This window comes from Buceros rhinoceros, unplaced genomic scaffold, assembly GCF_000710305.1.
Source record: "Buceros rhinoceros silvestris isolate BGI_N320 unplaced genomic scaffold, ASM71030v1 scaffold5563, whole genome shotgun sequence".
Classification (NCBI taxonomy): domain Eukaryota; kingdom Metazoa; phylum Chordata; class Aves; order Bucerotiformes; family Bucerotidae; genus Buceros; species Buceros rhinoceros.
In genome coordinates, this window is record NW_010401719.1 from 59476 (window position 1) to 70520 (window position 11045).

At 45.6% G+C, this 11045-nt stretch overlaps 1 protein-coding gene across 1 annotated transcript in view; it reads right to left on the minus strand.

Moving 5' to 3' along the window:
- The window catches only part of SPNS2 (spinster homolog 2 (Drosophila)), a 56017-nt gene extending 45172 nt beyond the window's left edge, over window positions 1-10845 (minus strand). The window contains exons 1-2 of the mRNA XM_010132365.1: window positions 10830-10845; window positions 8525-8661 (exon numbers count right to left, since the gene is read on the minus strand). Of these exons, the coding sequence (XP_010130667.1) occupies window positions 8525-8644 (120 nt within the window). The 5' untranslated portion in view covers window positions 8645-8661; window positions 10830-10845. The remainder of the gene's footprint in view (window positions 1-8524; window positions 8662-10829) is intronic.
- Window positions 10846-11045: the final 200 nt, after the last annotated feature.

Sequence of the window (11045 nt, forward strand, 5' to 3'; positions counted from 1 at the left end):
CAAACTCACTGGGCCAAGCCAGGTGTCCCCAAGGCTGAAGCCCAGCGCGCGGCAGTGGAGCACTGCATCAGCAAGGGCTTGTGTCCGTCCCGTCACAACTCCTGCTGCAAGGATTGCGTTGAGCTGATAGGAAATATTATAATTCCTTACTCTATAGTTCAACATGTGCTTGGAAACTTCCACACAGCACTACTTTTTATTATTATTATTTTTTAATTTTTTTTCCTACGTCAACCAATTCAATCCCAGGCTATTTAAGGAGCATTTTCCCTTTATTCCATTCCCAGGATGTTTTGAACGAGGCTGAGCTTAAGATGCTGTAATAATTATTTATAAAGCATAATGCTAAAGCATTAGAGAGATAGGGTTGAAGCAGTAAGACATCCTTTTTGTGTTCCATCATCATACTCCTGGGTTAGGTCTCTGCTGCAGTACCACAAGCAGAGTATACATTTTAATGGAAAACACCAGAAGAAGGAATGATAAGACACACATCAGCCTGACAATGAAATAAATATGTCTCCTTCTCTCTGCCTCCTCGGCAAATAACTGACCCAGGTGAGATTTCCTGCTCAGGCACAATAAAAGCCGGACAGGCAGGATGATAGTCATGGGCAGGCATTGCTTCCAAACCACCCGTTAACTGACAGAGTGGCTGAACCTTCCTACTCTTCAACCTAGAGACTATAAATTCAGGTTTCTGCATAAAAACGGGAGAAAGCTGTAAAGGTCTTTGGCCCAAAAAGATCTTTCCTGCCAGCAGCACGGTCCCCAGCTGTTGCCTCTAGGCATGTTCATGATCTGATGAAACACATTCAAGTGTAAGCACATTGATTTAAAAAGATATAGGGTCTGACTCAGTTCCCACAAAGACATGCAAAAGGTTCCCCGCAGACTTCCAAAGGAGGAGCTGAATCAGAACCACAATCACAGACCCTATGGTGATGACTTCAACATCTTCCAGTAACCTACATAACCATCGGATCTCCAAAGAAAGGGTAGGCAATGACAGGAACCCGCACTGAGACCCACTGCAAATTAGCACTAATCCTCAAGCTGACTTCCTGAAACTCTCCCAGCACAAACCTCGGTACACCTGCTCCAGAAAACGCCTGAGCTCTGAGGAGCCCTTCTGACATTTCGGTGAAAATCGCTGCCTTCATTTTAATGAACTGGCAGTAGAAGCTTCTGCAGCAACACACGCCAGCTCAGGCGAGTTGTGACACTCGGCAATAGGGACATCCCCTCCTCTTACATCCACGTAAGGATCCTCCTCTCTAGCATCCACGGGGTCTGATCCAGATCCTGCATGATTTCAGATGGCTAATGACCCCAAAGCAGGGAGCAGAGGACAGCAGGCACACTTACAAACAAACAGCACACGACTGGGGGGGTTGAGAAGTTTGAACGAGATGTGGTGCCAGACTGACCCTGCATGGGAAGGTGGGACTAGTGGGGTGTAATCTTGACTACTCTCAGGTCCTGGAGGGGAGAGTGGAACTGATGCCATTGCAGACACGCTGCAGACAGAAAATGCAGTGTATGGTAGAGAGATTCCTTATGAGAGTTTCTTGAAGTTCATTTTTCTCATCACATGAACAAGCTTTCTGAGTGAGCTTTGGCACTAGACTCTGTCTCTCTCCCGGCTGCCACCACCAGCTGTGTTTTCAACAACTCTTCCCCAATGCTTTACAAGATAAATAGATGCAGATACTAGAGGGAAAAAACCAACACTCAGAAGAGAAAATACAGCACTTCAATTTCTGCTAACGCCTATGAAAAGCCTCCTCCTCACATAGACTCTGAGAACACCCTGGCCTGTTCTTCATTTGTAGTTTCCCTTGGAAAAGGGACAGGTAGAAAAGGACAAGGCAGGAATACAAAGCAGCCGAGAGACAAAGACATGACAGTGATCCTGCACTCCGCTTCAGCAATCTACATCCGTCTTTTCCCATCTCTCCTGTCCTAGGTCAGCAAAATCTGAGGGAACAGCGAGGACCTGCGATTCAAGAGTTGAAATCATTACACTTGGCTGTGCAAGAGAAGATATTTCTCTTGGATGACAACAGCTTTCCACACATTCAGTATTTGGTACTGGCTGTGCTGAAAATGCTCACAGACTTGAGAGAGGCCCAGGATACCTGAAGACTGGCTTAACCGATGTTTCATTACTGAAGGAATTTCATTATTGAAGGAATAAGCAATAATTAGTGTATTAGCAATAAATAGTGTATTTTTTCCTACAGTACACCTCACATAAACCACAGGAAAACAACGCAAAATAGTAAAACATGTAAGAGAGTGGTGAGTAGCACTGGGAAGGAGCAGCAGGTGCCTTCGTGCCGGAGAGTCAAAGAACTGGCGGTTTTCAGTTCCCATAGAAACTCACTTGTCCAGAGAGTACGGATTTCGTTATGCCTTGATCTAGTCCTAGCTAGGGCTGGAGAGACAAGTAGCCATGAAAACACAGAGGGAGTTTCTCACAGCAGAATTGCTGCAGGAACCTCCCAAGAGCTGCAGCTTTGGAGGTCTCATCCCCAACCTCCAGCAGCTACAGAGGTGTAGACAAATAAAGCCAGATTTGAGGTAGGTCTAACTCTTCTCCTGGTGGGCGATGCCATCACCAGGAGTGACGTAAGCCTTTTCCATAGCAGGTTGCTGAGAGGGGAAGCAGGTCTAAAGGGGGCTGTGGGAATCATCCCTCTTCAAACCATTTGCTTTCAGACACGTGGGAAAGTGAGGCAGAATCAGTCCATAAAGAATTCCACTCTGCAGTGAGTGGAGACAAGAGCTCTTATCCTTTTCCTTTCTTCTGGGACCTCAGAGCCACCTAATCCCAGCAGAGCATCCTCCTTCTCCTGGTTCCCCCTGATCCCCAGCCCACCAGCACAGCAGCTCTCCTGTGGCAAGGAGAGAGTGCTGATAGCTGGGGAGAAGTATGTATGGCTGGCGCTGTCTCACCCTGACAGAGCAGGGGCAAACCAGGAGCAGGTTACAGCCACTGGGAGTGCAGCGGGGCACTATGCCGGTGAGGCCATACCAGTAGCACTCTGTCACTGGAGTGTTGGCATGGCTGGCAGACAGAATCGCGTCTCTACTGCAGTAGATGACCCACCCTCATCTCCTCCCTGTCAGAAGAGAGGACGCAGTGGACTATGTTTTTCCTGAGCAGTCTAGCAAAAGGGCAGGCATGCAGAAATCCAAATGTCAACAGCATATGCTCATCTGTAGGGTTCCAGCACCACACTAAAGGCTGGCAAAACACACCAGAGCCAGCTAACAGCATCTGTCCATGCACACGCCGTGTCAGCTCCAGCACCGATTCCTGCAACAGCCACACGAAATGCCTGGAATTGCACATGGAAGGGATGGACTTCGCAAAGCTGCTGGGAGACTCTTCTGCCTTCTTCCCAAAAGAGAGTTCTGCTCAAGAACAAGAGGGTGGCACAGTGGGATATAAACATTCCAGTAATTCACGGTGGCTTCAAAGTTGACACTCAGTACTCTTACACAAAACGCTGCCTTGGGGCTTTTAGTGCTGTTTGTTAAACTGTGGGTTTATCTTACGCAGTGGAAGCAAAGGAACAGAAGCTGTATGTTTTCTACTGCAACCTCTGCCAGACTAAAGGCTTTTCTTTTTCTTGGAGTGAATCATCTGTGTATGAGGCGGGGTTGGTTTATGTTTATGTCTTTCAAAATAAACCCAGCTAACCATTTGTTCCATCCTGCACATAATTGGTTGCTTCTCTTTTAGCACTCCTTGAAAGACAAGCTTTGGAAATATGCATCTGGCAAGTCTGAAAGACGCGGCTTTAGCAAGCACTGCAGCCTAGCTGGAATTCCACAGTGGGCTATTTGCTTTCTCTTTCAGAGGCAAATCAAAACGGGAGGAAAAGGAAAAAAAAAAAACCCACTAGTAGAAATACCCATCTAGATTAATTTGCAGTGGTAGCAAAAAGGTTTTATCACGTTCGCTATGTCAACATTTAAACAGAAATATTTACCGAGATCCGGAGGATTCAAAAGCACATTCCTGGTTTACCTTGTTAATTCTTTGCTTTTCCATTTCCAAACTTTCTGCCATGCAGCTCTGATGTCTCCCAGAAACCCACATTACCACAGCCTGGTCTGGTTGATTATTAGGTACACTTGGTCTCCCAGCCTAGTGGAGCCGAACTACTTAGCAGAAGACTTTGCTCATCTGTAAAACAGCATCTTTTTTGCACAGAAATATGTTTTCTTCAAGATACTTAGCTGGGAACTAGCAGTATTTCACAAGACTGAAGGCCAGTCTGCAGTCTTTCCGCCTCCAAGCTCTTTTTTGCTATAAGATCCTGGTGTCTGCCCATGAGGGAGAGGGGTCCCGATCTCTCCCCAGGGGATATGCTAAGAGGGGGAGGAAGGCCAGCACCAAAAGCGAGGTTTCACCTCAGACAAATCTCTGGCCAAAGTAGTCAGCTGCAAGAACTGTTACAGCGATGAATAGATGAGGATGTTGAAGCCGCCAGAAACACAGCCTCAGCACGTGGCCTGATCACTCCTGATAACCGAGGTGCTTCATGGGAAACTCTTCAGGAGAGAAACGGTGCAGCTGGGGTTACAGATGCTTTCCAAAGACATCGGGAATTTAAACCAGCTTAAGATGATCGGCCACGACATGGAGAAATCAGGCACTATGCTCATCAAAACGCTGTCTAGAGAAAAGCTGGTTGCTCATTAAATCCGCATTTCTACGGATTCAGAGGAAGGCAGACACATTCCTAAATATTTCTGTGGATACAAACATCTTGGCAAAGAAACCCGATGAAGTTTGCGTGCTCAGTGCACTGCTTTGGGCTAGGGCCCTACACTGCCCAGGAGGTCACTTATTTCTGGCTGATTTACCACGGAGCGTGAACCAACAACCAGGAAGAGTTTTCTCCAAGCACTTGCCAAAAGCCAAGAACTCACAAGAAAGGGTTTTGCAGGTGAAAGCACCGAAATCTGGGTCGCTGCAGGTGCAGATTGGAAGGCAGGCACAAAGGGGGGGTCACGTCTGAGCAGCTGTTTGTACAGATTATGATATATATGTACTTTACTGAAAGCTCTATAAATGGAGTTAACCTAGAGCTATGTCTAAATAGGAACCAACTCTAATTTTAGACTAATGAATGAGTTTGTTAATGATTTTTTTTAATGCAACTTTTATTTTAGGAAGTGCTAAACTGTTGTAGAACAGAAATTTGCAAGTACCAGAGACAAAGTGCAGGAGAACACTTTTCTTATGTTTCCATAGAGGAATTCTGCACTAATATAAATTGTCAAGTTACATTATTTGACAGAATTAAAAATGATCTTTTCAATAGCATCTCAATCTTGTAACTTCTGATTTTTTCTTTAGTTAAATTTATCATGAGCTATTTTTAGCTTCAAACCCAGGTGTATTTATGGAATATCTCTCTGACACGGTATTTATTTGGGTTTCTTATTTTGATTTGCTTAAAATGTAATTTAAGACCTCATGAGCAGTAGCCAAACATTTAAGTATCTAGTTGTCCCGTTTCTGTTGCGCTATGCATGGACTCTTGCAGTGTTTTGTTACTATCACCTGCTATATACTCTGGAACCAGCCTTAAATTTTGGTCTGATTTTCTTTATCCCTTGCGAGAGCATATTATCTAGTTATTCAGTAGCTACTAGCAGATGAGAGATTCAATCTCCATTTATTTGACGGTCATTATTCCATGCAACAGCCCAAAGATATTTGGTAATAAATAACCACGGGGAGTTTAATAAGTGGTTACAAACCTTAATGCAGTGCTCTCTAGCAACTAAGCGGTTGCATGGCGTATCTATCCATTCCCTGGTTTCTCTGCCAGTTTTCAGTCACCACCTTTTTAACCCAAACAGCATGAAATAGCATTTAGATAGGATCTTAGATGAACTGTTTCACTGAGCTCTAATCCCCTTTTCCAGATTAAACTCTGAGGTAGTTTCTCACTCCACGTCCTTTTCTTGCCACATGAGTATTTCTTTACTGAACAACTTGCCAGCAGGATGGGCAAGAATTAACATGACCTTTTCTGTAGACTTGTTTGCACAATAAGTTATAAATAATCTAGATATTCACTGAAATGACAGCATTTTGATTGGTTTTCTCTAGGTGTCCAAAGTTTAGCCAGGAACTCATATTACCAACACATTGCCAAAAACCTTTACAAGCTGGGTGCCTTCAGAGTCCACCAGCTCCGTAGCTGCTTTCTGCCTTCAACTGGCCCCTCCGAGCCCTGTGTGTTCGTGTTGATTTGGAGGTGAGCACTTATCTACTGACAGCAGTCTTACTGCTGCTTTTATTTGTGCCAGCAAAGAGGTTTTCTAGTTCAGCTCCCAGCCTTCCTCAAACACACATGCTGTCTTGAAAGGAGGAAAGAAAAGATGTTGAAAGAAGAGCCAGTGTTTTGCTCCTCAAATGCATCCTACAAGAGGAAGATCAGGGAAAAGGCCCAGTTAGTCACTCCATACAGGAAAAAGCTGCATCAGCTCTTCTCTGACCTCTCTCTCATTAGCACTTCAGGAATTCACCTTGTTCAACACGGCATGTCTTTCCCATTAGAGATCAGCCCTCCAGAAAGGATACCCAAGGGGTAGGGATATGACGTGAAGCTGGGATTCCTCTTGTGACCTTGCCAAACTGCTGCAGCCCCTGGGTAAAGCACATCCATACAGCAGCTGCAAAATTTTCCATCATCTCCTGGAGCAGATAACACAAGCTGGGCATGAGACCTCTGGCTTAACTGATCAGTCTTCCAGTAGAGTTGAGGAGGATCCCATTAAATCAGGACAGGTGACTTATCTCAATATTGGGATGGGTTTTGTCCAAGGTGGTAGTTTGGGTCCAGAGTTAGTGCTGATGCAAATCCAGGGGGAATTAACACAGGTCTGACTATTTTGATCCTGTCTCCATTGTGACTTCCAAAATACTAGTGTTTGAGTTCCAGACATAATCCAGCTCTATAAACATTATTCTCCCTTTCTTTGGCTGACAATATACACCTTCCACTCAGAACTCCTGTGTACTGATGACCATATATATTAATCCCTGAACTACTTCAGCTAATAAACCCAAAATCCTTAAACTGTTTATAAGCACGTAGTTGGTTCCTTCATAAAACACTTCCCCCTTTGGGCTCTGATCACAGTTGCTTTTCAGGAAGTTATGAGAGAGATTTAAAAGCAAAAAAAAAAAAAAAAAAAGAAAAATAAAAAAGATGCAGCTTCTGGCTCGTGACCAGAAGTGGCTGTGTTTAGCAACTCGCTGTTGTCAGCTGTGTGGTGGCTTCCGAATTTATCTGGCTGAAAGCCTCTTTGTCTTAGATGGAGATGTTCTCTCTCTGGAAAGGATGCTTCCTGGCCAATTATAAACCAGAACAATTTACTGAGTTAAAGGCTTCTACATTTGGCCATATGCATTTTTCTTTAGAAATGCAGCAACAATGATTGATGAAAGCCAGACAGCCCTGTGACTGCCACTGCTCACTTTAGGTGGAAATTCTCTTTCATTAGAAACTGCAGAGCATGTGGGTGGGCAGGCGGGAGCAGGGCGGAGAGGTTTAGTCCCTGGTTGTCATTCTTTAGGCATGACCACAATGCTGCAATCTTTGGAACGCAGCTGGGCAGAAAGGATGAGGAATGTCCCTGCCTCCCTTGGGGAAATCAGTCTGATGACGCCGGGGGCTGTGATTTGTCTCTCCAGGAATGTTGCCACCTGCAGCAATTAAACCTCCTCTATAATATGATTTAAACAAGAGGATATTTTTCCACAGAAACTGCCAGATCATCGTTTCCTCCAAGTACCTCAGACAGGCAAGAAAATTAATGCAATGAGGAGTCCTCAAAAAGGGGTACTGTGGCTGTCCTGAAAGCAGGTGAGGGATGCTGTGCGTCACTTCACAAAGTGATGTGAGCCTGACAACTCCATCACCAGTTTCCCAGACATATCCATCAACGAGCACTAAAGGAGCTGAAACTCTGCCTAATCTCTGTGCTATCACCCACCTTCACTGCCTTGGCTGGCCAGGAAACAAAGCACATGTGTAAAACCACTGCTGGATGCATTTTGTCACCCCATGTACCACGAGCAGACTTCCCCACCAGCTGCAGTGCCTTCTGTTACGTAGCGGAAGACAAGAGAACCACTACGTAGCCATGGAGTTTTTTCTTCCAAGTCTTTCCAAAAGTCTTTCAAAGTTTCTTTAGGATCCCCCTCGGAACGAAGTCTTATGTCAACAGAAACTCTCGCTTACATATGTGTCACCTGGTATTTGTTCTGAATGCGCACGACCGCAGAAAAACAGCTTTCGCAGTTCAGAAAACACAGTTACGCAGCTCACACTTCACCCCCAACAGGTCGGATAACACACGTTAACACACAGCAGAGGGATACGACCCCCTTGACCGCTCTGCGATGTGGAGTGGGGAGTGTTTTCAGGAACATACAGTCCATCTTTTCAGGACACCCTGGAAAGCACCTTGGCAGAGATCTTACCTGTTCAGTGATGAAGGAGCTCGAAAAAGTGACAGCTGACCAAAAGAAGATCCCACAGCTCAGAATGATCTTTCTGTTGAAACGGTCACCAAGGTAACCAAAGATAGGTGCTGCAACCATGAAACTACAGATGAAAACTGCAAAGGAGAGCAAAAGGAAAGAAACATTTAATAAACATCAGGCCAAAGAACATGAAAACTAATTTTCTGCAAGCCAAATCCTCTAGAGAGCAGTTCCATTTAATTAGACATTCTGCAGCCCTGACTTACAAAGTTGTGCAGTCTGATAGGCTTTCAGAAGGCACTGTTGCCTTAATCAAACCCATTTTTCATTCCCAGAGAAACTTCAAACGAGTGAACTCACATTGCATTTGAAAGCACCAGCCCTTCACAGTCTGCTGAGAGCTCAGAATCTGGGGATGGGCAAAACCAGGACAGAACAAATTAGGAGCTTCTGCCTAAAAATCACTGAGGTGAAGTGGAGGTTGGAAGGAGTTTTAAGCAAATGGAAAGCCAAGGGCTCCTTGTTGGCTCTTGCAGAAGAGACCAGAGAGAAATTGGCCACAGAAAGTGAGGTTCTTTCATCCTTCCTAGCAGTATTTCAAGGTAACAATCAAACAGTGAGGAAAACCAGTAAACACCCCTACCACCCTACTGGCACTAGCCCCGTAGTTAGACAGAACACTCCTGTCTCCTCATTAGGTCCTTTCGCCAGCACTGAACTTGTATTTAAACCCTTCACTGAGCAACAGTTTCACTGAAAGAACGAGGTTTAGCCTCCAAAGCCCTAACAGGCCAGGAATGTCCTCTTCTGAGAGACTACACGGTCACCTTTCCCCTCTGCTTCCCCCGCAAAAAAACCCCAAAGCATTAACCCAAGACCTCCTGCCATGCAGGAATGAGGCCCTTGACACAATAACCTCTGCAAATCTCCTTGACCTCAGAGTTCACCCCTCCAGCCTAGCTTGAAGCCATCTGGCCAGCGACACCACTGAAAACACCTGAAATCCGGCACTCACACCACAGTCGTGAATAATTTGGAACTTGGCAGAGATTGCCAGGTTTTAAACTGATTTATACCTGGCGCCTGTCTATCCACATTAGAGGTCCGGATGAGATTTCCACAACTACATTGATTTTACTGCCGTCCAGCATGAACTTTTTGACTTTCACTGGCTGTTTTGGCTTCAGCAAACCCAGAAGGATTTGGGCGGGACACTGGGATACCTGGAGATCCCTCTCTAGTCACAGAGTTACGACTCTCATTAATTATTGGGTCATTCTGGGAGGGCAGGGTGGGCTTGTGGCACTGTCTAACTCCAGCCGGCTATATAAGTGTATAAATGGGGGTGTGGGGGGTAGAATAGAGAAAAAACCAAACCAGACAAGAGCAAGGACGGACACACACACACACACACACACACACACACACACACACACACACACACACACACACACACCACCAAACCACAAGAGCGAGGAGACGCACACACACACACACACACACACACACCCCCTTTTGGCTGGAATGTGTGCATAAAATTGAAGTGGTAAAGACCCAAATCATGAATTTTTCATGGATGATGATACACAATAGCTCAAAAACACACAGAATGCTGAACTATGAAATTATCTAAATGTCTCTTCTTTTTTAGTATATGAAGATGTCAGAGCTGCTTTATAAATAATACATATCCATTTGCATCTCTATTTTGTGAGCCATATGATTGTATCTCAGTTTTGCGCTGTGATATTTGATCTGAATTACAGATGGACTCTTTGTACATTTAGAGTAAAGTAAGCGGAGCTAATACAGAAACGTTAAGGCATGAAGAGAAGCGCTTGCGACATGCTATCACACACATTTCCGCAGCAGCGCTAGGAACACCGTGGCTGTTAGGCTGGCACATAAACCCTATTGACAGACAGTCCCACGTCTATCCCCCAAACCCTTGTGCAAACAGAACCTGCTGAATACACCCTCCAGCACTCACACAGTGTTTTCATCTCTTGTGTTCTACGGAGGAACCACGCAGCTCGTCTGAAGCCCAGGAAGCCAGTCCCCCATGTGAGTCCGTGGGGCTGACACCTTCCAGGAGCCCAGGCTTTGTGGCTGTCCCTTCCCTGAGCATCGGTACATGCGTAGCCCCGGAGTCCCACTGTCCTGCTGACTCTGGTTCCCTGCTCGGTCGCAGGACAGGGTCTGCCTGGGTAAATAACTGCTCCTTCCTACACAGAGGCATTTTGTCATGGTCAGTCCAGCTCCTCGAGCTATGCGTCCCTGAAAGCTCTGATCTCCAGTTCACTTGGCTCTAGCAGACCAGAAGTGGCTCACAGATCTCTGCTCTGCCAGGGTCTGTCTGCCCTGAACCCAGTCCAACAAGGCACTTAAGCCATGCTTATATTAAGCACCTCAGAATCACCAATTCCATCATTAAGTGCTTTCCTGAACTAACACCGAAGCACTCGGCATCTTGCAAAGCCAGTACAGCAACCTGGCACAAGGGCCTTGTGACCGTTTA